The sequence below is a fragment of the Poecilia mexicana genome, unplaced genomic scaffold, assembly GCF_051168715.1.
Source record: "Poecilia mexicana isolate PSO_F unplaced genomic scaffold, ASM5116871v1 scaffold_2, whole genome shotgun sequence".
Lineage (NCBI taxonomy): Eukaryota > Metazoa > Chordata > Actinopteri > Cyprinodontiformes > Poeciliidae > Poecilia > Poecilia mexicana.
In genome coordinates this window covers 21,969,279-21,995,873 of record NW_028263371.1, presented here as the reverse complement: position 1 = coordinate 21,995,873, position 26,595 = coordinate 21,969,279, and the positions used below count along the sequence as shown (strand labels likewise).

Below are 26,595 nucleotides of genomic sequence, written 5' to 3'. Positions count from 1 at the left end.
TATTTTAATTTCTTTGTTGATCAGAATACTAAAAGCTAGACAGCATGAAGGATTAAAATAGAAGGTGCAGTTACTATATTTGCACAAACATTATTAAAATCTTTATTAACCAAATAACCCATATTAGGTTAGAAGAAATATTAAAAAAAATGAACCAATCAGCACATTATCCCAGTGATTCTCTGAGGTCTGAATAAGTCAATAAAATCAGAGTAAAGATCCTGATGTGACACATCGAGTCCTAAAGTTCTTTAGAAAACTGAAAGTAAAACATGAAACATGGAGTTAAAAAAGTAAAACACAAAAACAAACTGAGAATCAATGATGATGCAAAACTTGATTATTTAAAGATTTTTATAATGACTATAAAAAGATAAAAATATGTAAAACTTTTTTTAATCAGATAAAATGCTGGATGTTCCTGAGAACTGCTCTAAGATCAGAGTTTATGTGGGACATCCAGTTCTAAACTGGTTAAACTGGTTTCTGTGATGGAAGCTGAAGTTTCTCTGCAGTTTCCAGTAAAGCATCTTTTTATCTGTGGAGCTTTGAGGAACATTTTCCTGTCAGCAGAAGAAGAAGCAGCAGAGAAAAGAGGTTTGAAGTGTCTTTATGATTCAAAGCTGAACTGAAATGATTCCCATGTTTCCATCTCAGACCATTTCTGGTTCCAGGATGAAAATGAATCAGAGAGAAAAAAGATCAACTTTCCAGTTGAATCCAGTTCAGATCAAAACTCCATGAAGCCTCTAAATGGAGCCCAGTTTGAATCGGATCTTTATTGATCCAAAGAGACAAACAATATCAGACACTAAATGACAGACATGAGAAAATAAACAGGAGGAAAATCTTGGAGGTCAGAGGTCATCATCAGGATCCAGTCAGAGTCTCTTTAGACTCAAACTGCTGCAGCTTCAACCTCTGAGGATCAGCAGGACACAGAGATCGTTCTCTACTTTACAGAGATCAGTACCTGCAGAGAGAAGAAGGATGGAGAGATCAGATCAGTGAGTGTTTCCAGCCTCTCCAGCAGCAGTCAGTGACGCAGCACATCCAGTAGATGGTTTCCAGGCTGCAGTCAGACTGATCTCAGAGCTGTGACCAAGATGAACCTGATCAGTTGTTTCCTGTTGAACTGAGAGAACAAGCAGATCTGAGATCAGATCTGCTGCTGCCGCAGTTTGATGAATGAGGACCACTGTCTCTAGACATGTTGGACGGCTGGACGCTGGAGTCCAGCTGGACGTCCTGGAGACATGGACACAGCAACAACACTCATCTTCACACCAACACAAACACAGGAACACAGCAAGCTGCTGCTCCTCTGATTGGCTGATTGTTGTCTCTGTGTCCAATCAGGAAGCCTGAACCATTCTCTTCCCACTGGGAAGCTGCAGCTTTACTGGGAACACTGGAGCTTTGCTTTGATGCTAACTGGGTTTAGTTCAATATGCTGACAGCAGCTGGACTCACTACAAACATTTACTTACTGTAAAGTCCTTACAAAACGCTTCAGCTGCTGAACATCTGAATCCTCCAGGTCGTTTCCTATCAGGTCCAATTTTGTCAGATGGAGGCTGTTGGACTTCAGAGCTGAGGCCAGAAAATCACAGCTGATCTTTGACAAACTGCAGTAATTCAACCTGAATAAAAAATAAAAGATGAGCTGAAGCCAACAGGATGCAGGTGAACCAGTCCAACAGAACCAGTTAAAGATTCTCATGAATATTAAAGCCAACAAGCTGCTGCTTCAATAAAGACCTGCTGACTTCAGAACCAGAACCAGAACCTGGTACTGGGTCATGTTGTGTTGGAGGATTTTAGTCAGTAAAATCATTCCAGGTTCTGATCAAAGTGTTGAAGCATCATTCATTGATTATTGATTTGTTCCTGTCAGATTCCAGGAATTCACTTCTCTGGACTGGGTTGAATGACCTTTGACCTGCTTGACATGAGGGGGATTTCTCCACACCGGGGGTCCGAATGCTGTCCTGTTCTGACCTCAGGTCAGCAGGTCCAACTCAGTTACACAGAGGGACTAAATTAAACTCTGGATCCAGGAACAAGCTCAGAAAATATTTATTAGAACAGAAGATATGAACTTTGATTTATGATCAATTATAGATAATTATTCACTGAAATATCAATAATTATATAATTACAAACCACAATGTTTTCAGTCTGCAGCCTTCAGTCTGTAGAAAACCACAGAGCTCCTTCAGTCCAGAACCTTCCAGGTTGGTGTAGTTCAGCTCCAGTCCTGTCAGATGGGTCGGGTTGGACTTCAGAGCTGAGAACAGAGACGTCCAGCTGGTCTCTGACAAACTGCATTCCTCCAATCTGAATAAAGAATAAAAGATGAGCTGAAGCCAACAGGATGCAGTTAAAACTGAAATATGAACAAATAATAAAATGTAGAAAATTAATTTCCCTGAATGAAAAAGAAACATGATGAACTGATTCTAACATCTGATCCAGTCAAACTGGTTTAAAGAGTCCAAACCAGCAGAACCAGAACATTTTATCAACAAAGAAACTCAAAGTTTTCTATGAGCAGCAGCCTGGATGAGGTGAGCTATTTCTGCTGGTTCCTGATCATCAGCTGGAGACCCGACTTGGTAACTGGATCAGAACCACTCAGTTTATTCATTAATTGCCTTGGGTTCTTCTTAAAGCTGCTGAAAGCCAATGGAGGCCATTATCTCCTAAGGAGACGTGACCTGATGAAGCTTCATCACAGAGACGAGGCTCCAACCGACTGACAGCTGTCAGACTGAAGAGGACGGTTCCTCTCTGACCCGGCCCAACAGAACCACAGCTTCAGGACAAAGTGAGGAACCTGCTGCTGCTGCAAACCTCACTGTCATTCAGTTCATCTAGATTTGCTTTTCTACAATCAGTCACTTCTTAGATGTTTCATTAATGATGATTTGAACTGGTCAGTGTTTGTGGCTCGACTGGAGGAAAACATTTCATTCTGGATGTAAAGATGAGAATCAGAAATAAAACAATCTGAATCTTTACCAACCAAACTGAAACATCTCCATCATTAATTAACTTCATTTGAATTATTTTACTCATTTTGTTCATCAGTCAGAAACATTTTAAAAACTGAAAAACAAAGTTCAATAATCTCAAAGTCTGAAATAAGAAAATAATTCATTTATAAAGTAAGAGGGTTTTGAGATTTTATTCTGACAATTAAGCAGGTTGTTTTATAACATTACAATAAAATTATTATTTAAACTAAGAATTAAAGTGTCAGGGAATGATTTTATTGTATAAATAGAGAAAACAAACCTCAGTTTCTTCACTTTACTGACTGAACTCTCCAGGATCTCAGACAGATTCTTCATATCAGAGTCTCCAGCTTTATTTATGAAGATTTGATTTATTTCCAGTTCAGTCAGATCTGGGTTGGACTTCAGAGCTGAAGCCAAAACTTCACATTCAGCCTTTCGGATCAAACAGCCACCAAGTCTGTGATGAGAGAAGAAATAAATTCAGTTCTAATGAAATCAATCTGGATCATAAACAGACTAAAATATGATAACAGTGATGTCATCATGATGTCATCATCTGATCAACATCTGATCTTCAGTTTACTGAGTTTGACCGGACAGAGAGTCTGTGCAGTTCCTGACTAAAGTCCAGGTTCTGGTTCTGGTTCTGGTCCAGGCTTCATGTCCTCAGACCTTCAGCTCAGTCAGATGTTGAAGATCTTCTATCATCTGTGAAGGAAAGTTCAGTTTCTCTGCAGCATCAGAGCCTCAAAGGAGCTGCAGCAGCTGATGAAGAGGCTGACTGAGCTGAATGAAGGAAACTACTGGAGATGATGGAGAGGAGGAGGAACTGCTCCCAGCTCTGACAAGTCACACTGACTTGGACTAGACCGTTTGGCTCCTTGAGATCTTCCACCAAGCAGGAAGTGAGTTATAAATGAAGTGAGCAGAGCAGGAAGTCCAGCCTGCTGTGGACCTCTGGCATCTCTGGGTTTGTTTAGCCCATATCTGCTGCTGCAGCATCTAGAATCCTCTTCATCATTAATAATAGTAGTATATTCTATAGAAACGTGGCTCCCAGCAGCAGATTATTAGATGCTGCCACAGAGGAAACTGGGAGCAGACCAGACACATGATGCGCCCAGTTGTGTCTCCGTTCATCTGCTGGATTTGATGCTGTAACAAAGTAGAAAGTGGACAGTCGTCAACCTGCTTCAGCTAAAAGCTGCAGATTGTTCTGGTCGTCCTGCAGAGCAGCAGCAGAACCGGTCCTGCTGCTCCTTCAGGTCTGGACCGTCCTCTGTTGGTCTGAGAGGAACTGGGACAAACTGGTTGGAAGAGGGACACGTGTCTCTGCAGTGGTCTGTCCATCGTCTCAGAGGAACAAAGGTTTGGATGTCAGAAGAAATTGTTGCTAAACTCCTAAAGAGCTGAAGAGCAAAACCCCTGGAGGAGACGGAGCGTTTGGGTCCAGCAGCATCTTCATGGTGAAGCAGTGGAAGTTCTCCAGAACTAAAGAGGCTGGGATGTCTAAAGAGCTGAAGCTCATGTCTCTGCAGGTCTTCATGGAGGACAGCTAACAGCTTCAACAAAGGCTGCAGATGAAGAGTTGATGAGGAAAATGGTTCCAGCTCTGGAAGCAGAGTTCTCAGAGCTTTGGGAGGATCTGACAGAAACTAGGACTTTTTCTGGAACCAGACAACAATCACCACATTTTGGTCTCAGTTACAAACTCAGAGGAAACTAGTGGAGGAGGAAGAGGTGAGGATGATGACGGGATGAAGATCAACACTGTTCAAAGTTTCTGACTAGTTTCCATGGCAACAACACAAATGCAGGAGTTTATGTATAAATTAATTTTATACATCAAAGATCCTAAAAGGTGAATTGCTGAGTAGCGGTCCAATGAGTGAAGAGAGTTTAAAGTTAAAATATTTATCTGGCTGATTGGATCCTTCAGAGAAAACTGATTTTCTAGAGTTCAGGGTTTTCTATTCATTTCAACCTGAAAACTGATAAAAAGTTAAATATTTTTAAATGATCTAAATGTGTAAAAACCAGAAGCTGCAGCTGTCCTGGATGAACTGAATGTTTAGATGTTTGAATGGCTGAAATCATCCAGAGGATGAAGGAAGTAGTTAAAGGCCAAAAACATCCAGAATCAACTTGAAGAAAGAAGAAGAAACAGGAGGACAATAGTGCTGAATCAGCATTCACACAATGAAAACATCTGGACTCACCGAGCCTTTCTGCAGTTCCTCACAGCTGGAACCAGTCTCAGTCGTCCATCCCATGATGTGTTGTACTTCTCCAGGTCCAACTCATCCAGAACCTCTGACATCTGCAGCATGAAGGCCAGAGCTGAACAGTCAGTCACTGAGAGCTCCTTCCCTGAATCCAGCAGCCGTTGGATCTCCTGATAAAATGAGACGTTGTTCATCTCCACCAGACAGTAAAAGATGTTGATGCTTCTGTCAGTAGAGATAAAATCAGTGTCCATCTCCTTCAGGTTGGTGATGATTCTCTGGATGGTTTCTGGACGGTTCGCTGTCTGACCCAGCAGATCCTCTAAGAGTCTCTGGTTGGACTCCACAGTGAGACCATGAAGGAAGCGGACAAACAGGTCCAGGTGGCCATTTTTACTGCTGAGGGATTTCTCCATGGCTTTCTTCATGAACTCACCCAAAGATATGAAAAAATAATATTTTCCCAGCAAACTCTTGATCACTTTTGTTTTCCTCCAGGTGGTGAAGCAGTGGAGCATGTAGACGGCAGCCAGAAACTCCTGGATGCTCAGATGAACAAAGGAGTAGATGGAGATGTTCCGCGTTCCTCTCTCCTTTTTAAACATCTCAGTGAAAACTCCTGAGAACAACGCAGCATCTTTGATGTTGATGCCACAACATTTGAGGTCTTTGTCATAGAAGATCAGGTTTCCCTTCAGCAGCTGCTCTAAAGCCAGACTACCTAGAGACTCAATCAGATTCCTGTTCTTTGAACTCCAGATAGATTTTGTCTTTTTTCCTCCATCATATTTTTCCTCCTTGATTTTGATCTGAACCAGCAGGAACTCTATGTACATCTCAGTCAGGGTCTTGGGCAGCTCTCCTCCCTCTCTGGTCTCCATCATTTCCTCCAGAACTTTAGCAGTGATCCAGCAGAAAACTGGGATGTGACACATGATGTGGAGGGTTTTTGATTTCTGGATGTGGGAGATGATGCTGCTGGCCTTATCATCATCATCATTGAATCTCTTCCTAAAGTACTCCTCCTTCTGGGGGTCAGTGAACCCTCTGACCTCTGTTACCATGCCAACACACTCAGCAGGGATTTGATTGGCTGCTGCAGGTCGTGTGGTTATCCAGAGGAGAGCAGAGGGAAGCAGTTTCCCCCTGATGAGGTTTGTCAGCAGAACATCCACTGAGCTGGACTCTGTAGCATCAGTCAGGATCTCCTTGTTGTTGAAGTCCAGAGGAAGTCGACTCTCATCCAGACCATCGAAAATGAACAGAACATGAAACTTTTTAAAGTTGCAGATTCCTGCATCTTTAACATCTTCAAAGTGGTAATTAATCAGTTCCACCAAGCTGAACTTTTTTTCTTTCAGCAAATTCAGCTCTCTGAAAGTGAATGGAAATATGAAATCAATGTCTTGGTTGGTTTTGCCTTCAGCCCAGTCCAGAGTGAACTTCTGTGTTAAGACTGTTTTCCCAATGCCAGCCACTCCCATGGTCATCACTGTTCTGATTGGTTGATCTCTTCCAGGTTTAAAGATGTCTTCTCTTCTGATTGTTTCTCGTTTCCTGTTTGCTGTTTCAATCCGTCTGACCTCATGTTCCTGATTGACCTCTGTAGTTAACCCCTCTGTGATGTGGAGCTCTGTGTAGATCTGGTTCAGTAGGATGTTATTTCCATGTTCTTTAAGGCCTTCACAGAGACTTTGGAGCTTCTTCTTCAGAGACTCTTTCAACTCCTGTTGACACTGAATATGAAAATCTGGAAAAAGAGACACAAGAGGAAACATTTCAGCTAAATATAGGGAGTACAATTTCTTTTGATGTTCTCAGAGGGGATGTGCAAGAAACTTTTATGAATAATAAAAATCAATACATTTATAATAAAAATAGTTGTCTTATGTAAAAAAGAGAAAGTCATTCTAACTTCAGTCTGTGAGGATGGAGAAAATTTGATATTTCTGGACTGACTGATTGATGCTGTTTGGAGACACTGGGTAACTGTCATAAGGTGGGGGTTGAAGTGGTGAGGAGAGAACGCTGAGACCCAGGTTATGGTGATGATGATGAATTTAATGGTGAAGCACACAAACAGTCCGAGGCAGGCAGCACGGCAGAGACTAGCACACAGCTAAGTACCGGTAGCAACTGATTCATCAGACTCGACGGGAGCAAGCACAAACCAGGACTTTACAGTTCAACTGGCGAGTGACAAACTACGACAACGACACGACGGCAGTTGACAAACTTAGACAAGGACCCGACGAGGAACACAGACAACAGGAGGGTTTAAATACACACGGGGTAATCAGGGGAATGGGACACACCTGGGGAGCAATCAACGGGGAGGACAGGACAGAGACTAACAGGAACACAGGACTGAACACAGAGAAACTCAAAAATAAGCACACAGAAACACGGAACCTAACAGTACCCCCCCCTCAAGGGCGGATACCAGACGCCCACAAAAAAAAATCCAAATAAACACAAAACAACCCAACAGGGTGGGTGGAGGGGCGACGGAAGGAGGGCAAGAGTCCATAGGAAAACAGTCCAACAAAAAACTACCCAACAGGGTGGGCGGAGAAGGCAACGACGGCAGGAGGGCTAGAGTCCAGAAAAAACAGTCCAAAACAAAGAAAACAACCCACCAGGATGGGCGGGGAGGCGGGTCCGGCGGGCGTCGCCGGCGCAGGAACCGGAGTCCCGGAGGCGGGTCCGGCGGGCGTCGCCGGCGCAGGAAGCAGAGACGTGGAGGCGGGTCCGGCGGTCTCTTCCGCCGGCGTAGGAAGCAGAGACGTGGAGGCGGGTCCGGCGGTCTCTTCCGCCGGCGCAGGAAGCAGAGACGTGGAGGCGGGTCCGGCGGGCGGCGTCTCCGGCGCAGAAAGCCGAGACGTGGAGGCGGATCCGGCGGGCGGCGTCTCCGGCGCAGAAAGCCGAGACGTGGAGGCGGATCCGGCGGGCGGCGTCTCCGGCGCAGAAAGCCGAGACGTGGAGGCGGATCCGGCGGGCGGCGTCTCCGGCGCAGAAAGCCGAGACGTGGAGGCGGATCCGCAGGGCCGGCAGGAAGGCCGGCTGGGGTCTCGGGCGGAGCAGACTCAGGAAACTCGGGCGGAGCAGACTCAGGAAACTCGGGCGGAGCAGACTCAGGAAACTCGGGCGGAGCAGACTCAGGAAACTCGGGCGGAGCAGACTCAGGAAACTCGGGCGGAGCAGACTCAGGAAACTCGGGCGGAGCAGACTCAGGAAACTCGGGCGGAGCAGACTCAGGAAACTCGGGCGGAGCAGACTCAGGAACTCGGGCGGAGCAGACTCAGGAAACTCGGGCGGAGCAGACTCGGGGAGCTCTGGCTCGGGGGAAGGCTGCGCTCCGGCAGCAGGCTCGGGGAGCTCTGGCTCGGGGGAAGGCTGCGCTCCGGCAGCAGGCTCGGGGAGCTCTGGCTCGGGGGAAGGCTGCGCTCCGGCAGCAGGCTCGGGGAGCTCTGGCTCGGGGGAAGGCTGCGCTCCGGCAGCAGGCTCGGGGAGCTCTGGCTCGGGGGAAGGCTGCGCTCCGGCAGCAGGCTCGGGGAGCTCTGGCTCGGGGGAAGGCTGCGCTCCGGCAGCAGGCTCGGGGAGCTCTGGCTCGGGGGAAGGCTGCGCTCCGGCAGCAGGCTCGGGGAGCTCTGGCTCGGGGGAAGGCTGCGCTCCGGCAGCAGGCTCGGGGAGCTCTGGCTCGGGGGAAGGCTGCGCTCCGGCAGCAGGCTCGGGGAGCTCTGGCTCGGGGGAAGGCTGCGCTCCGGCAGCAGGCTCGGGGAGCTCTGGCTCGGGGGAAGGCTGCGCTCCGGCAGCAGGCTCGGGGAGCTCTGGCTCGGGGGAAGGCTGCGCTCCGGCAGCAGGCTCGGGGAGCTCTGGCTCGGGGGAAGGCTGCGCTCCGGCAGCAGGCTCGGGGAGCTCTGGCTCGGGGGAAGGCTGCGCTCCGGCAGCAGGCTCGGGGAGCTCGGGCGGCTGCGCTCCAGCAGCAGACTCGGGGAGCTCGGGCGGCTGCGCTCCTGCAGCAGACTCGGGGAGCTCGGGCGGCTGCGCTCCTGCAGCAGACTCGGGGAGCTCGGGCGGCTGCGCTCCTGCAGCAGACTCGGGGAGCTCGGGCGGCTGCGCTCCTGCAGCAGACTCGGGGAGCTCGGGCGGCTGCGCTCCTGCAGCAGACTCGGGGAGCTCGGGCGGCTGCGCTCCTGCAGCAGACTCGGGGAGCTCGGGCGGCTGCGCTCCTGCAGCAGACTCGGGGAGCTCGGGCGGCTGCGCTCCAGCAGCAGACTCGGGGAGCTCGGGCGGCTGCGCTCCGGCAGCAGACTCGGGGGACTTTGGAGCGGCCCACGCCACTAATCGTGCCGCCTGCCGCCCGGGCGCCAGCCTGGCTGCTTGGAACCCCATCACCATGTTGTGGCTGGAGACGGGCGGACGGAGGTGGCGGCTGGAGACGGGCGGACGGAGGTGGCGGCTGGAGACGGGCGGACGGAGGTGGCGGCTGGAGACGGGCGGACGGAGGTGGCTGGAGCGGATGCTGGAACTGGCGGAGGTCTGACAGGTGTGGTGAATACTTGCTTGCGCAGAGAGTTCCTGAATAAGGTCCAGCATGAACGGGTCAGCGTGAAACATGTGGCGTAGATAATGGAAATCCTCCTCATACTCTATGTTGTAAATGTCCTTTGATTTGAGGAACGGGTAGGCGGGTGGAACTGTGGTGGTGGTTGCTGGGTCCATGATGACGGCGTTCCTCACCGGTCTTGGTCGGATCCTTCTGTCATAAGGTGTGAGGTTGTTGGTGGTGAGGAGAGACGCTGAGACCCAGGTTATGGTGATGATGAAGGTTTAATGATGAATAAGCACCCAAACAGTCCAAGGCAGGCAGCACGGCAGGAACAAGCACGCAGCTAAATACCGGTAGCAACTGTCAAACGGACTAGACGGAACAAACACAAACCACAATACATACGACGAGGATCCGACAAAGAACACAGACAACAGGTGGGTTTAAATACACACGGGGTAATTAAGGGAATGAGACACACCTGGGGAGCAATCAACGGGGAGGACAGGACAGAGACTCACAGGGAAACAGGACTGAACACAGAAAACTCAAAAATAAACACACAAAAACACGGATCTTGACAGTAACACTTTATTTGACGGGTATTGAATAAGACCGTCATGACACCCACATAAACATGACATAACACCTGTCATGAACATCAATAAGTCTTCATGACTATTTATGACTGTTGTCATAAAGCGTCGTTCGGTAAATTATGACACTTTTAATACAAAGTTGACATTATTCACAATGTCTTCGTCATGACAACTTGTCATTAACTTCGCCAAAAATGTCTTCGTTGTGACAACCAAGAAATCATGATCTGACATAATTTTTTTAATAAAAGTATTACTTTAAAAATTAGCTTTATGTAGTAATATTATATAACTCTGCCATGATAATTTTCTTGATTGAATTGATCCTAAAATTTTACAGCAAGATGTCTACAAATCACTTACGAACATAGCATTTGAAACATTATTTAAGGCTGTTTAACCCTTGTGCGTGCGAGGACTGAGGCAAACGTAGAGAACTGTGGCAAATGATAAAGTTTTACGTGTGTGGGGTTGGTTGGACCCCTTTTCTAAACACAATTAAGTAGTGCAATACACCATCTCCACCAGTGAGAGGCAGCAGTCCAAGAACAGGCGTGCAGTTTGTTGGTGAAGAAGAAATCTTCCATATTGTGGGGCAAACCTAACACAACTTATAACGGCCAGACATCCTGTTTAAAAAGAAGCTGAAGGTTGATACCTAATACATATGAGGTATGTGTCTTATTAACTTTACTTTTTTTTTTTTTTTTTAGAAAATAACATCTATTTCTCTTTAATGTTAGCTATGAGCAATTCAAGCCAATCCTACCTTAGTTAATGTCAGCTAAAGTTATTAAACTCCATTACCGTAACGTTAGCCCTTAATATTAAATATATTTTAAAGACAGGCAAATTGTTTTTCCCTCCAATTTTAATCTAGCAAATCAAAAGCTAATATATTAGTCAAATTTTCCTTCATGTGCATTATTTAGCGACTTGGCTGATGTGACACAGCGCTTGTGTTCTTTGCTTTGGCAAGTTTAGCCACATGAAGACCCAGGCTAGCCTAAGGACACATGGTGGGGAGGACAAAGTTGGCTAATGAAGACATGCTACGAGTGTGGAGGATGATAATAAGGACCAGCCACCAGAGAAAGAAGTTCCTATTTGACCAAAGAGAAAGAAGTAGATGAAATATTCCCCAAGAAAATTAGGTAAGTTGTTTCTGTGTTAATATTTTCACTATGTGAAGTGGGGTGGGACAGCCAGTGGGGAATGGGGAGCAGGAATCAACATTCACCAGCTGAGTTAATAAGTTATGTTTTAGACAACTAAAAACTGGTGTTAAATCTATTTATTTATTTATCTATAAGCTTCTTGCAAACAACCCTAAGTCAGAGTATCTGGTTAGAAATAATTTAGTATGCTCATTAAGTAAAAAGATACAGTCATTTGCCTAAAACTATACATTAAATGATGCTTTCTAAATAACAGTGGCAGTCTGTCTGAACTTCTGCCAGACAAATATTTGATCAGAATAATTTTGTTCAGCTCCAGTTATTATTCCACTTGTATTAAGAAATAATTGTATTGCACTTTATAACAACCAGTCATGTTAACTAGGCATTTGTCTGCCAGTCTACCATTCTGACAGTGTGCAGCAAGGGACATTTTTGGAATGGTATTTAAATAAATGCTGGAATATGATGACATTGTTTTTTGTTTTTGTTCTTTTTTTAAGTGACCACAATGAATTGAGTCATCACTGAAGAGATTCACCAAGTTTGAATTCATGAAAAGGCTTTCGCCATGATTAACTATTGCAAGAACAGCTGTAATTTCTGAGCATTTCTGACACCTTCAAAGAGCTGCTTCCAGGAAATGAAGACAAGAAGAAGATCTCCTATTTTCAGAGCATTACAGGAAGGATATAACGAAGGAGATGGCTGAAGCAAAAAATGTTACTGTTGAAAGAACCTATTTTCTTAAGTTAAAGAATAAGTAATTCTGTTTTAGTTTTTCAATCAGTATTTCAGAGTAACAATATACTGACCAGACGTTAAACCCTTTGTTATCTTAGAACAAGTTATCTTTTGTTTTATTCCAATGTACAAAGGGTTTGTTCTACAGTTATGATGGTAGTTATAAGTAGTCCAGTATGTTTCACTTCATTTGAGTTAAGACTTAATATCAATGACTCTGTTAGCATAACATTTGACACTGTAATACTAAATTACAGCTTTATAATTGTTGCTACTAGTTTCCATTTACTTGAGGTAAAAGTTAATATTAATGACACTTAATGACTTCGTCATAATTGTTACTTGTTTCACTTGCAGAAACATTTAATATTAATGACACTGTAATGACACTTAATGACTTTGCCATAACTGTTGTTACTTATGTCACTTTACTTGGGGGTAAAGTTAATATTAATGACACTGTAATGACACTTAATGACTTTGTCATAACTGTCGCTATTTGTTCCACTTTACTTGAGATAAGAGAAATTGTTAATGAGTCTGTTATTAAATCATTTGACAGTGTAATAAAGCTTATTGAAATCTTTACTGGTTCTCCTTCTTGTTTTGCTTTATTCCAGGGAGTGGAAATATTAATCATTGTTTTGTTAAAGCTTTTGCTAGTGTCATAATTAAATCATTATGCCTACTATTATGACAAAATTATGTTAGATCATGATTTCTTGGTTAATGACAAGTTGTCATAGCGAAGACATTTTTGGCGAGCTTAATGACAAGTTGTCATAATGAAGACATTTTGACTAATGTCAACTTTGTATTAAAAGTGTCATAATTTACCGAACAACGCATTATGACAACAGTCATAAATATTCATGAAGACTTATTGATGTTCATGACAGGTGTTATGTCATGTTTATGTGGGTGTCATGACGGTCTTATTCAATACCCGTCAAATAAAGTGTTACCAGACACGGTGAGCATTTTAGCTGGGAGTTGAACCAAACAGAGTCTTTGTGACCCTGATGTCATTAAACTCAACAAAGTTTCTATGGTCTGTTTCACTGCAATAAACATTAACATGAGGCGAGTTCAACAACTCTGTGTATAGGTAGTGCTGTTCTGGTCTGTCTTCATACTGATTCAGACTCATGTTGCCTCTATAATGTTAAAGTTCAGGTAGCCTGAACTTTGCTGAACGTTAGTAAACATTTATTCTAGTTAATTCATTCATTTTTATCATTAAACCCATGTTGTCTCTAATCCAGGTAAATATATTATGATTCAGGGTCTCCTGAATACACTCAAGTCTCAAAGTAAGAATTTTTTAATGCTGAGTCCTATGACCCAAAATCTCCCACTGTGCATCACTCCTGATATATAGATACATGTTCTCCTGCTATGAGGAACATGCTAAACATGCTAAATGCCACCAGGTGGCACCTAAAATCAGAGACCAGTTTTGTAAGACGAAATCTGAACAGGAAATGTTTGATCAGCATGAAGCAGTTTATTCTGAGGGTGTGATAAAACCTTTTTTTTTTTTAAGGTTTTATCTGTGAACTGACCTTTAAGGCAGTTCTAGTTCAGAGGGGTCAGAGTTGAATCAAAGACAGTAGAGGCTGTCAAAGCAGCTTTAATGAACTTTGGGTCTCACCTTTAGCAGAGGAGTCAGAGGACAAACCCAGCTCACTGGACAGAGTCGGATCTATTTGATGAAGACGTTTGATCATCAATCTGCAGGCTTCCTTTCCTTTTTTCTCCACGGCATCTATGGTGTTGCGGGCCTTATCAGCCCTACTTTTGTACTTGTGAAGTATTTCTTCTTTCTCCAAACATTTAAAGACGTCATCTGATACAAGACCATCGACGAGCTGACAAAGGATTTCCTCAGAAACTCTCTCCACAAATTTAATACGAACATCTGAAAGTTTTTTCTCTGCAGGCAGAAATCAGAAACAGGATTAATTCAAATTGACGTCTGAGAGAAAAACATGATGAAGATCAACTATCCATGTTGCTCCATCCAGAGATTCAGAGTCTGTTGATCCTCAGGTCTAAACCTGCTGTTGTGTTTCTGCCTCATATCCGAGTGACGACCACTGATTCTGTCTACATGAGACCAAATGAAGCTTCTGGTTCATCACTTTCCTTCCTCACTGCAGGACGAACAATAAAAGAAACACCTTCTAAATATGGAGCTGCACTATTTTAGGAAAACAGGAAACTTTGATATTATTGGTGAATATTGTGATGAAATTCATCAATCATCTTTCTTTACCATCATCATCAGCTCTGCATCTCTGTCTCTAAGCTTTAGCATCTCTGACACCAAGTGTTGGAATAAAAGGCACAGCAAATCTTTCCATCTAAGATAATAAATTAGTAATAAATGATGTGATTACTGGATAAATGAATTAGTGGATATAGTAAACATTCCTGAAGTATCAGAGCTGCTTGCCTGTTCTTCACTTTGGTTCCTTTTAGTTTCCATCTGAGTTCAGTTTTTACCTTCAGGTTTCACAGAAACTCACAATGTTTCCACCAGAGTTTCACTGAACAGGAAGCATGAAAACAATAAAGACACTGAGGCTGAGCTTCATCACATGACAGCAACACAGGCTGTGATTGGTCAGTTTGTTCCTTTATGATGGTTCATTTCTGCTTCTGATCACTTACCGAAATCCACTTCCTGCTGGACTTCCTGCTGCTGCGCCATCTTTCATCTGGAAAAGGTGAACAATTCATTATGTTTCAGACTTTATTTTGGTCTTCCTAGAAGACCAAAAAAAATAAAAAATACTGGATTAGAGATGGAAAATAGTAATTTAAATCACATGATAATCATCAACACACCACCAAAAATAACAATTTCTTTAATTCTTTTATGAAAACTGACTTGATCCTTGCAGAAAATCTGAAATAAACACCATCTTACCAAATGTTTCTAGGTTCCCTTTAAGGATCGTCAGTCATTCTAGGATCAGATTTCCTTCAGGCTGAAACTTAAACATCTTTAAATCCTGTTTGTTGCCATGGAGACAGGATTGTGTTGCTGCTACCACTAGGTGGCAGCATCAGCTGATTAAAGCTCCTCCAGAAAAGCATCTGGCCTCCTGATCAGGTGTTTAATTTTCAGGTGACCAGCAGCTTCTGAATCTGTCCTCACCGTCTCTGCATCTTCCTCTGAGTGATGATGAGCAGCAGTAGAGATGAAGACACAGAGGGATGAGAGGACAAATCTGGACTGACAGAGTTTCATCCTGCTGAAACAAATCGAGTCCTGACTGGTTTTACTGAAGCTGCTGTCTGGGACCAAACTGGAGAACTCAGTGGATTTTAAAAGGGGCCAAAAACTCTACAACCCTAAAGGTTGTAAACCCAATCAAAACGGCATAATGAAGATATTTGAAACTTGGTACACAAAAGCCTTCAAGACAGGAAATAAACTATTGGAGGTAGTTCCTAAAATCAACAGTGTTAAATATTTGAGTTTGTTCATGTAATATAAATTAACAGAGTTTCTTCAGAAACACTGAAGCTTTTCCTCTTTAGTTTGGTGGCAGGATTTAGGTCAAAGGTCATTTTTGACATTTCACACATACTGAATTTTGACAAAGTCCAATGAATTTAAATGTGTTGGCTTCATACAGTAGGTATGCCTATAAACCTGGTAGGATTAAAGTTATAAAAATGTTGAATTTTTTGGACCAGACCTCAAAGTTTGATGTCTCGCCAATAAAAATATCTCAGAGTCAAACAATTTGTCTTCAACACGATTGTCCAGGAGGAATTTGTTTGGTAACACTTTATTTGAAGGGGTGTGGAAAAGACTTACATGACACTGTCATAAATATGACTGTGAAAAAAGCTGCTCAAGTGCTGAGGCCCTTTAAGGGGGCGGAGCTTAGAGCACCTGTGGATCAGCACGCAGATGAAAAAAGGGAGAGAAGAAAAGGAAGGAGTCGAGTTACCGATCACATTTGTGTAGTTCGAGTTACTTTTTGCAGTTGTTACCTTTTATTTTCGATGTGTGTGCGTGGAATACAAGTAAGTGATGTTAGAAAGTGAAGAATATTTTTTATGTATCTGAATATTTAAGTTTTAGCGTTAATTGATCGCATGCTTCGTTCACGTGCGCACTTAAGCTATACAACGTGGTTTTGTGTTGTGTTTGTTTGTGTAACCTTTATTAGTGTAGTTAGTTAAGTAATTGTGTTATTATTTCAGTCATTTATTCATCAGACACTGATGTTGCATTATTATTTATATTTTGTAGAACCACACCATTAGGCGAAATAAAGACTGAACAACAAGTGCAGGTTGGACCAACCGACTCTGGTTTCTTTGGGGTTCTGACCGGACTCACCACAGTGATTTAACATTCCATCATCAAGCTGATCATCCTAAATTTTAATGACATAACATTTGTCATGAACATGAAGAAGTTTTTATGAATGTTTATGACAGTTTTCATGAAGTGTCATTTGGTAAATGAAAGTTTTAATGCAAAGTTGCTCTAAAAGTCCATTAAAAATGCCAACTTTGCATAATTTTGTAAATTATAATGTAATGCAAAGTTGGCATTTTTAATGGACTTTCAATGCAACTTTTAGAGCAACTTTGCATTAAAAGTGTCATTATTTACTGAATGACACTTCATGACAACTGTCATAAACATTCATAAAGACTTCTTCATGTTCATGACAGGAGTTATGTCATGTTTATGACAGTGTCATGTCAGTCTTTTGCACACCCCTTCAATTAAAGTGTTACCATTTTTCCCCCCCTCAAAGCTGTAGAGCAGATCTCATTCCTTCAGAGGAACCAACTTTACACGGATCTGACTGATGGCTAGAAGAAAAGAGTGTGAACCAAAGCTCTGCACATCTGAATCCTGAGACAAGATCAGACATGCAGATAAATAACTGTCTTCTGGTTCTCCAGTTTCTCACTCTGGAGAACCACAGATGGATTAGGGATTAATCTGTGAGACGCTGAAGCCTGAAATATTCCTCCACTCCTCAGTGGGACAATAAGACCTTCATGAAAACAGGAAACAAACTGTCTCTGGAGTCTGACAATAATGAGAGGATTAATATATGAACATCTTGACCTGCTGTACAGAGATGACATCTGATTGTAATATGACTCAGTAAGATCAATATTAATTCAACAAACAACCATCAGGACCACTTTTTCAGTAAGGAGTAATCTAACGCGTCACTATTTCAAATCCAGCAGTCAGACTACAGTTACTTATCGAAATCACTTTGCGTTACTATTTTCTTTTGTAATTTAATGTTATTTACTCTACGCGTCTTGGGAGCGACCACCGTTTCTAAGCGACAGCATCAGCAGCGACAGAAATGTGAACAATTGAGGGAGAAGCGAGATGCGCATTTTGTTGCTGGAAAAAAAGAAACTATTTTGAGTTTCTGTCGCCAAGTCCGATTATTATAAGTGGCTTTGAGCTTGTTTTGTTTCTAAAGTTGCTAGCAAATTTAATGAGTCACAGGTTGCGCTTTCTGGGTTTGGAAATAAGCAGAGATACATTCTGACAGGAAACAGGGTCGTAACGCAGAACCTGGATGCTGGAGCAAGGGGGAGAGGGAGAGGGCTCTGAAATCCTATTTATAGTTTTCCAGACAATACTGGAACACACAAATTACTAAAGTTTGTTATTTTTTTTTATTTATTTTTTTTGTACGGTTGTAACCATTAAACAATATTAAACAATCTCCCCTTAAGTTCAATCATATAAATGGAGACATTAGATGTTACTGTGACGTTTATGAATTGTGTTTTGTGCCGAGGTGGACCGGAAGGGGCGGGACCAGGATCCGCCAGGGCCCAGAGCATCCTGGCTACATAACCAGCCTGCTTCAGTGCGTCAGAGAGGGGAGAGGAGTTGAAGCTGGCTCGGAGCTGAGTGGTCTTCTCCACAGGGGGCCGCCTGCTTGTTTGTTGCTTTTTGTTTTATTTGTTGCTCAATAAAGAGCGTATTTATTGTTGAAGGCCGTGTCTTCCTGGTTTTTGTTACGGCTCAACGAGCCGGTAGTAACAGTTACTATTATAAAATAACTTGCAATTAAGTAATGGCAAAGCTCAATGTAATTTTCACAGGTAGAACATTGCAGCAGCTGCTGAAAATAACTAAAATAGTTACTTTTAATGTAACTTAGTTACTTTCCAAATCAAGTAATCAGTAATCTAACTAAGTCACTTTCTCAAGGAGTAATTAAAGTTGCTTTTTCAAAGTCCATCACTGATCAGGAGTGTGTAATCTGTGGTTCTTTGGTTAAACTGGATGATGGGACAGATTGAGATTCCTGATAATTAGTTCATCTTCAGAGTTGATTACAGCAGACATCATCTCCTCTCAGGACTGATTTATCTCAGAACCTAAACTTTCAAAATCAATGATTCTCATGTTTGGGTTCTGAAAATAATCACTGGTCTTAAAGAAGGTTCAACAAACTGAGTCAACTTAGCCTGAAAATTAGATCCTGGTTCCAGAACTTTTTATCTCAAGATCAAGCAGCATATGATGAATCAAGAACCACAGGAAGTGGATTTCTGATGCTTTGATCCACCAGGTTCTGACGTCATTATATTGTTGTTCCTCCAGAGGGCGCTGCTGCTTCTTTACAGCTGAATCAGCGTCAACAATTGAACCACCTGCAGCCTGGACTGAAGTGAAGATTGATGAATAATTTGGTTGAGAATCTGAAAACTATTTATCATTTTCCTTCCACTTCAAATTATGCAACAGATCCTATAATACTAATATAATTAACATAATACTTTGTTTTGGTCTCATAAATATCAGGCTAACTGGGAAATGTAAAGATGTTTAAAGGGTGTAAATACTTTCATATGGTTTTGGATTTAAAGTCAGATTTTAAGTCTAGTTTCTGCCTTGAAAGTTTTGATGAATTATCCAATCAAATCACTTATTAAATCAAATATAAAAATTAATTGGGATTGTTTTACTGATATAAAGCGAATGATCTGTTTCTCCTGGTCTTATCATACCTGACTCACCTCAGGCTGCGCCCCTTCTAACTACTAAACAATAGAAAAACTGTTTAAGATGTAAAGAACTGCCTCAGTTCATTCATCATGTTGTTGTAACGCCACAGCTGAACACTAGATGGCGCCATTTTGTTTCATCGCACAATCAAGTTTGGTACAGTTTTAGAAAGAAATGACACGCTGGAGTTAGGAACCGAACCACTAAGGTCAAAGGTCAAATTCCTGCCACCAACCTAAAGAGGAAAAGCTGCAGTGATTCTGAAAAAATTCAGTTCATTTATATCAAATGAACAAAACAAATATTTAACATCGAATCAAAAATAGAGTAAAGAAAAACCCTAAATATTCAGATAACTTCTGGACACAAGAAGATTCTCTAATACACCCAAACTGTTTAAAACTTTGATTTTCCTCATTAAAAACAACAAAAACTAAATATTACTGTCACTGAATGTATTAAGTGATTGAAATATAAAATGCATTAATAGGTTTACTTCTAAGTGGTAACAGTCATATAGATTATTAGAAATTACTGTGATTCAACAAGTAATTCTGCAGATTTGTGATTTAATATTAATCAAGATGAGAGAAACAGAGCGATGGTCAGAGTGGAGGACAGTTTTATTTTCATCCGAGCTCTCAGGACAAATCTGACATTTTTAATTTGTTTCGTTGTTGTTGTTGCTTTTTCTTGTAAAACCAAAATGTAAAAAAACAAAAACAAAAAGCAAACAACAACAACAACAACAAAAGCCACATTTTGAACCAAAATAATCGACTTCCTGCTGCACAGTAAAAATGCCGGTGTTGAATTAACACCCACAGTGTTAATTTTAACACCAACAAAGTGTGTATATGTGTCCAAGTCAGCTGGTGTTAAAGTAACACTTTTGAAAGTGTTAAAAGATTGACACCCATTTTTTTGTTAAATTAACACCAGACATTGTTAATATTCAACAATAGCGAGTGTCACATTAACATTACAACGGTGTTAGTGTTAAAATATAATGTTAAAAGTAACACCAGTGTAGTGTTGATCGCAAAACATAATGTGGTGTTAAAAAGGTAAATAATTGACCCCACAAGGTGTCAATATCAACCAAATCCAGTAGAAAAATATTCAAAACAATACACAGAAATGGAAAGTTTATCTTTTATTAAACCCATTTCAATATTACAGACCTTCAATGCAGAGCTTATACAAAACAGCAGTGGGGCACAATATATGTTCTTTCATCAGCTGAAAACTGCCTGTCATAAGTCTGATAATCTATCAGATCAAAGACACAAATAACAGCAAACACATCATCTCTATTCTGAAAGCATTCAGATGATCATTGGTATGAACACTATCTGTACCAACATTGTCCACATAAACAGAATCTATGGCAATAGTTTCTCCATGTGCTTTCATCAAGTGCTACTTGAACCCAGAATATGTGTAAAAAACAGATGAACAACTATGTTCCCCACATTTCAAACGCAATTTGTGCCGTGGATACAAAGAATGACTAAATTTCAAATGCTGAAAAAGATTAGAAGAATTTCTGTGCTGAACCTTACAAATGTAACATATTGGTATACTTAAGTGTTGTTAATTCTCACTCTGATTTCCTTGACTCTGGGGCTCTCCTTTGTTGTCACATCAATCCCATAAACTGTTGTTTGGATGAATGTGTAGAAGTTGAGGAGGGCTGCATCGTAGGACATAGCAAACACAAAGTGCGCCTTAAACAGTTCATCGAAGGCAGCCACTGCAGTCTGTGCCACACAAGGAATGGGCTTCTGGTCCAGGATGATGTAGAACTTCTGAATACTGCTCTTCTTTTCTCCAACACAGAGGAGGAACAGCTGTGCAGATCCAACTTTGCCAAGGAATGTTGCCATGCTTGTCCCCACCTAAGATTGAGAGACACATTAGAAAAAATGGTTTTAGTCCCTTCACAAGCAACAAATTAAGAACACTTTCCACCTTCCTTTAGCTGTGAACATGCCACAAAAGGGGATGTGACTTGCAAGAAAACTGTTGTGAGCTTAAGTGAAAAGATAGCTTCTAATGGGCTCATACAATTCTTTGTGCCATTATGTTCCCACAACCAATTTTGTCATAAAATTAACCCTGATCCCTCCCTCCCACTCCAAAAATAGCTATAAATTCATAATACAAATAACAAATAATGACTTTACATTACATTTACTTTAAGTGAAGCACAATTCATGTCAAAAACATACCTTCATAAACTTCACAACACGATCAGCTGCCTCAGTTGCACCAATTTTTACATGTTTCTTCCCTTTGGCGGTTGGAGGCAAGAGATGAACCAGCAGGAGAATGGCTGCCACGTCGCTATCCCATTCTGATAAAATCATAACACAAGCCATGTTTAGAATTACCGTATGAAAATGCACACTGTTGAAAATATTTATCTATTAATACATACCATAATCACTTGATTCCTCCTGAGCAGACAGAAGGTCATCCAGGTGAACACTCTGTCGAAGGTTTTTGCTGACAGTGATGACCTTCGGTTTGTAGAACGTTGGCCATCTTGCAATGAACTTCCCTGAGATGTCTTCTCCAAAGAGCATGATGAAGTCCTGCTCAATCTAGCAGAAGAAAAAATACCATCAAAACCCAATTCAAAAGTTCAGTTAATCAAATCTGAGACTTTCTCACCAAGCCTGGTGTATCCAAGAATCTTGGGAAGTGATCCAAGATGAGTGATGACTGGTCCAGATCATGTAGCATGTTCTGTCTATGCTTAAATGTTGCCTTCATTTTCTCCTTAAAACATCCTGGTCTGATGCATGCTTCATTATGGACATTGCTTCTTTACATCCATCACCAAACAGCTGTTCAGATGTTGAGGTCTCCCTCTGAGTTTTCGGGCCACCTTCATGAGCAGACCTGGAGCTCCTCTTGAAGTCACTTGCAGTGCTACGCTGAACTGTTTTCAATCGATAGGCCAGGTAGCCCTGTCCACTTTGAGGATCGTAGAAATGCTCCTATCACAGAACAGAAAACACAAAATGTTGATTATATTGCGTTCAAAAGGACAATTACACAGGTAACTGACATTGTAGAAAAAAAAGAAAAAAAAAGATAGAAATCCAAATAGATTATGACCCAAGAAGAGAATCTTCAGGTACTTACGTAGCCAGTTGGTGAGCAATTATCTTTCAAATTGGGAAAGAGAGTGACAATTCCCAGGGCATAGGTAATGCGGACATTGACAGGAGGGACTCTCCTAAAAAAACAATTCAATAAGAATATTCATGTTTCACATAGGGGTTAAACAAACTCACACCAATTAAGCAAAGGTTATGAATAGAAAACTCATTCTCAGTAATTACAAATTATTTGAATAATCATTATGTGTTTTCAAATTATTCTAAAATTTCTATGGATTTCATACATGTATGTGTTTAACTTTTAAAAGTACCATCAGTCAAAAATATCAAGGTTAAATTCTGGCCCCCAATCAGCAGGCTGAGGTTTATTGGTACATACCCATGACTTTCGATCATATCCGCCACTAAAATATTGACAAGTTTCCTTCTTGTTGGATCAGAGAGACTTTTGGTCTTGTTGTATTCTTTTACATCTTCTCCCCCTGGTTTTTGGTGCAGAGCTACATAGACAATCTGCAACAGATTTCACATGTCATCCTGCTATGAATTTTAAAATGGATCATCATTCCATTTCCCACCTTGACACAACTTACATCTTTTGCCATCTTACTGTCAGGTGGTCCTTCAGCCAGTAGTCTTCTCTGTGCTCTGGTGTTCTCTGTGATCACTGTAGAAGATGAGCTTGAGCTTGGAGATTCAACTGACGAGGCTGACCCATCTTCAGAACTGAAGGAAGCATCTGTTACCTCACTCTCGTCAACGACGCCCACTGTATAAAGTTTAGATGACTCATTAGTAAACAACTTAAAATGAACTTTTGATTTATATGTTTTTAAAATGCATTAGAAGGAACACTTGTTTTAATGCTTTTAAATCTTACCAAAGTGCTTAGTGACTACTTTGAAAGATACTGTAGCAGACCTCAGGAGTTCATCAAAAATATCAGCATCCACATCAACTCCAGAAGAGTCCTTTAGGTCTACACAGATTTCACTTGCCAAATTTAATTTAGCATGAACTGGAAGGAAACAAAAATACTCATCTTAACATGCTAATTTATAGCATATGGTTAGAACTGGTAAGGGCCAATTCATAAATAGAAAATATTTCAAATAATATTTTCAGACAATGAACTGGTGGTTGAAATTGTACATCTTTAATGTTGCCCATATTGTTGGCAGACAGTTTACCAAAATTTGACATTACCATTTTTATGAAAATAATAAGCATTCTGGACATGATTTCAGATAAAGAAACTACCTTAAGCTTACTTCATTTAATGCCAGCTGCCACAACAACATAATTAGTACTCAACTTACCCTCTTGTATGAATTTCAAGTAATCATAGCAGTCATCTGTCACTGGAACCCGAACCCATTTTTGGACTGTCTGATACTCCACTTGAACCAGCATTTCTGCATAACAAAAAAAGGACACGGTCGAAGTTTTGACACCTTACAGATATTTTAATCCAACCCTTTATCACTTCTACTATCACTTTGAACACGTTAGCTCTGTCCGCTATATAGAATTAGCTAGAGTGTTTGAGCTAGTTAGCTAGCCAGAGTCCGCTTCCCTAGCGGCTAGCCGTAACGTGGCTTTTTACACTCTTGCTTTGCTACTGCTATAGTCTACGGAGCCCTCAAGGAGACACGGGGATCTTTTTTCCGCTCTCAAAAGTTTAGCTTTACCCTTACCTAGCAACACTTTATTGCTCGACGTAACGAACAACTTCGTTACGTCGAAGTTGTAACGAACAACTTCGCGAGGGAATAAAAAAAATCCCCACATCCTCTCGGAGGCAAGCAGTTTGCAATGTTAACTTTTTTTATGCACACATCGCCAATATTTCAAATAATACCGCTTATTCATGGTTTAAAATGACAACTATAACTTACCAAATATAAGAGAATTCAAATTTACCGTTCGCCTAGATTTGGCAAAACGGCGGGACCTTGAATTTGATTAATTTTCCATGCAAAATGGGTTAAATATAGTGCATTTGTTTAAGTCACAAACTAAAAAGCACATTTCCAACGAAACAATAGTCATGTATTGATATTTAGCTTACCTTTAATGTGCGAAAAGAAGCCGTACAGATCGAGTGACTGGTGGCGAGACAACAGAAAGTAGAACGTACTCTGCAGCCGTTACGCGGAGGCGGGGCTTAAGCAACACCAACCAATTAACACTGCAATTTAACAACGCAAATATGACGGAAGTTACACCGGCAGTGTTATTTTAAAGCTGTGTGATGTTAAAACAACACTCACACTCTTTATTTAACACTACACCTGAGATTTTAACACTGGCATTTTTACTGTGTGGGTGTGTAAATCGGGTCCAATAGTTTTTACAGGTTCTGATGGTTTGATGTTTTAACTCAGTTCAGGTCTAAATAACAGCAGTGGGTGGGGCGGATGGTTTTAAATACTCTAGGGGGCGCTGTGTTGTTATGTCAGCATAATCAGTTATTTATTGATCAATAATTGATTGAAATGATCAGCTGATCTCTGTCACCACAGACTGATTCAATGTAGATTTTCTACTGATAAAAGCCCAGAGAAATCATCTCTGATCAATAAATTATTGACTTCATATTGAAATATTTTCCATCCACCAACCAGAACCCAGATATCTCAGAACCTTCTGGTACCAGTTAGACTCCACTATGAAACTGGGAGCAAACTCAGCTGGTTGTCTGGGTTACAGATGAAAACTCAGAGAAAATCAGAGTTTCTGACTGAAATCAGGAGCTGCAGCTCTGCATCAGAACCAGGCCCAGTTCTGGTTCTGGTTCTGTCCAGCAGCTCAAAGAGAGAAAACCCAGTCAGGACTGGAAACCAGTAGAAAGTGGAGTTAAAACTCACCTGATCAGATCTTTGCTTCTCCTTCTGTTCACTCAAACCGAGTCGGAGCGAACAGGAGAACTGGACCTGATTCTCCAGAACCTGAACCGGACCCACCTGAGGCTCCGCCCCCTCTGACAGCAGACATGTGTTCACCTGTTGAAATGTTAGGAATCCTATCTGATCATCGATGTCTGGAAATAAATGTTTAAAAACAAAAAGTTCACATTTCAGGTTAAAGGATTTTTTAAATGTTTAAAATATATTAAGAATTTTTTAATCAGTATTTTATTAAATTAATGAAGATATTCAGTTTTATCTATAAAGAACTTTAACAACCAACAAATTTCTGCTCAGAAACACAAGAGCAATAAAACTAATAATAGTTTCTGCTTCTAATCTGAGCCAAAGAACCTTGAAATGTTGAAGTTTCTCCACATGTTGACACGACCATCTGATATGTTAATATTTATCAAATACAGATTTTATTAATTTATTTAATCATGTTTAATGTTGATCTGAAGGAAACTTTGATTCTCACCTGAACCTCTTTCATCCTGAACAAAATGTTCTTTAAGTTTTGGCCTCTTTTAGTCTGGAGGCTTTAAGTTGTTTAACTGGTTTGTTTCAAACGTTTCAAAAGTTAAAAACCTGCTGAGTTACAAACAGGTTTTAACTTGTCGTTTACTGTGAGATGTTTATCAGTTTCTATCTGCTGTGCAGGAACGTTTTCTCATTTCTCACATGCCTCAAAAACAAAAGATTCCACCTACAAACACGACATTAGGATCTGACCACCAGATCTATTTTCTGATGTGTAATAAATGGAAGGTGAAGGTTTCTGGTCAAACCCTTTAATGAAAATATCACTTTTCAAAAAGTCACACTAGTAAATATCATTTAACACAAAATGGACAACTGGATCAGGAAGCGTCTGCCTTACCTGGGAAAACCTGCTGAGCCTGGCGGTGGGGTCATAAGGTCGTCCATCAGCGGCCCGCTGCGTTTTTGGGTTAAAAATGTTCCAAACATTCAAGTGTCTTAATTTAGAGGGCAGTGAAGCCTGGTGGCTGATAAAACACAGAGGAAACCCAGACTTCTGTCTGTGGTTCCAGTCGGTCTCTGGGCTGATCTTGGTCCCTCAGGAGACGGAGACAAATAACCTTTCAGCAAAATATATGAGCTTCTTTTAAGTCAATCATTTCTTAATATTGATGAAAAAGATCCAGTACTGCAACACTGCCAGTTTCTCTAATTA

The 26,595-nt window shown here is 41.4% G+C and overlaps 2 protein-coding genes and 2 long non-coding RNA genes across 5 annotated transcripts in view; 1 reads left to right on the top strand and 3 right to left on the bottom strand.

The window, feature by feature from the left end:
* Positions 1-26,595, bottom strand: part of LOC148160604 (uncharacterized) — a 121,111-nt gene that overhangs the window by 14,219 nt on the left and 80,297 nt on the right. The gene's annotated exons all lie outside the window — the stretch shown is intronic.
* On the bottom strand, positions 79-25,488 carry LOC148160607 (NLR family CARD domain-containing protein 3-like). Of its 2 annotated transcripts, XM_088003779.1 has the most exons (9): positions 25,359-25,488; positions 15,257-15,504; positions 14,998-15,044; positions 13,976-14,257; positions 5,243-6,998; positions 3,301-3,480; positions 2,167-2,340; positions 1,491-1,643; positions 79-973 (listed from the first exon to the last, which is right to left on the bottom strand). In XM_088003779.1, the coding sequence occupies exons 3-9, from the start codon at positions 15,035-15,037 to the stop codon at positions 967-969; spliced, it is 2,592 nt and encodes an 863-aa protein (XP_087859905.1). In that variant the 5' UTR covers positions 15,038-15,044; positions 15,257-15,504; positions 25,359-25,488; the 3' UTR covers positions 79-966. The 2 variants fall into 2 exon arrangements, with proteins under 2 accessions (XP_087859905.1, XP_087859904.1); XM_088003778.1 differs by lacking the exon at positions 15,257-15,504.
* Positions 10,566-12,909, top strand: LOC148160609 (uncharacterized). The gene is made up of 2 exons (XR_015762353.1): positions 10,566-11,553; positions 12,081-12,909. It is a non-coding gene; the product is annotated as an uncharacterized LOC148160609 (long non-coding RNA).
* On the bottom strand, positions 20,499-22,150 carry LOC148160608 (uncharacterized). Its single transcript, XM_088003821.1, has 4 exons — positions 22,034-22,150; positions 21,798-21,963; positions 21,589-21,713; positions 20,499-21,255 (listed from the first exon to the last, which is right to left on the bottom strand). Exons 1-4 carry the CDS (start codon positions 22,133-22,135, stop codon positions 20,941-20,943), a joined length of 708 nt encoding a protein of 235 aa, XP_087859947.1. The 5' UTR covers positions 22,136-22,150; the 3' UTR covers positions 20,499-20,940.

What these genes read in the sequence shown, in the direction of transcription:
- LOC148160607 (XM_088003779.1), bottom strand. Translation starts at nt 15,037, where the DNA reads ATGGCGCAGCAGCAGGAAGTCCAGCAGGAAGTGGATTTCG. An exon ending in CCAGCAGGAAGTGGATTTCG is followed by an intron (nt 14,258 to 14,997) that starts GTAAGTGATCAG and finishes TTCTGCCTGCAG; the next exon opens with AGAAAAAACTTTCAGATGTT. An exon ending in AGGAACTGCAGAAAGGCTCG is followed by an intron (nt 3,481 to 5,242) that starts GTGAGTCCAGAT and finishes CTCTCATCACAG; the next exon opens with ACTTGGTGGCTGTTTGATCC.
- LOC148160608 (XM_088003821.1), bottom strand. Translation starts at nt 22,135, where the DNA reads ATGAAGGCAACATTTAAGCATAGACAGAACATGCTACATGATCTGGAC. An exon ending in TCTTGGATACACCAGGCTTG is followed by an intron (nt 21,964 to 22,033) that starts GTGAGAAAGTCT and finishes TTCTTCTGCTAG; the next exon opens with ATTGAGCAGGACTTCATCAT. An exon ending in GGAGGAATCAAGTGATTATG is followed by an intron (nt 21,714 to 21,797) that starts GTATGTATTAAT and finishes TGATTTTATCAG; the next exon opens with AATGGGATAGCGACGTGGCA.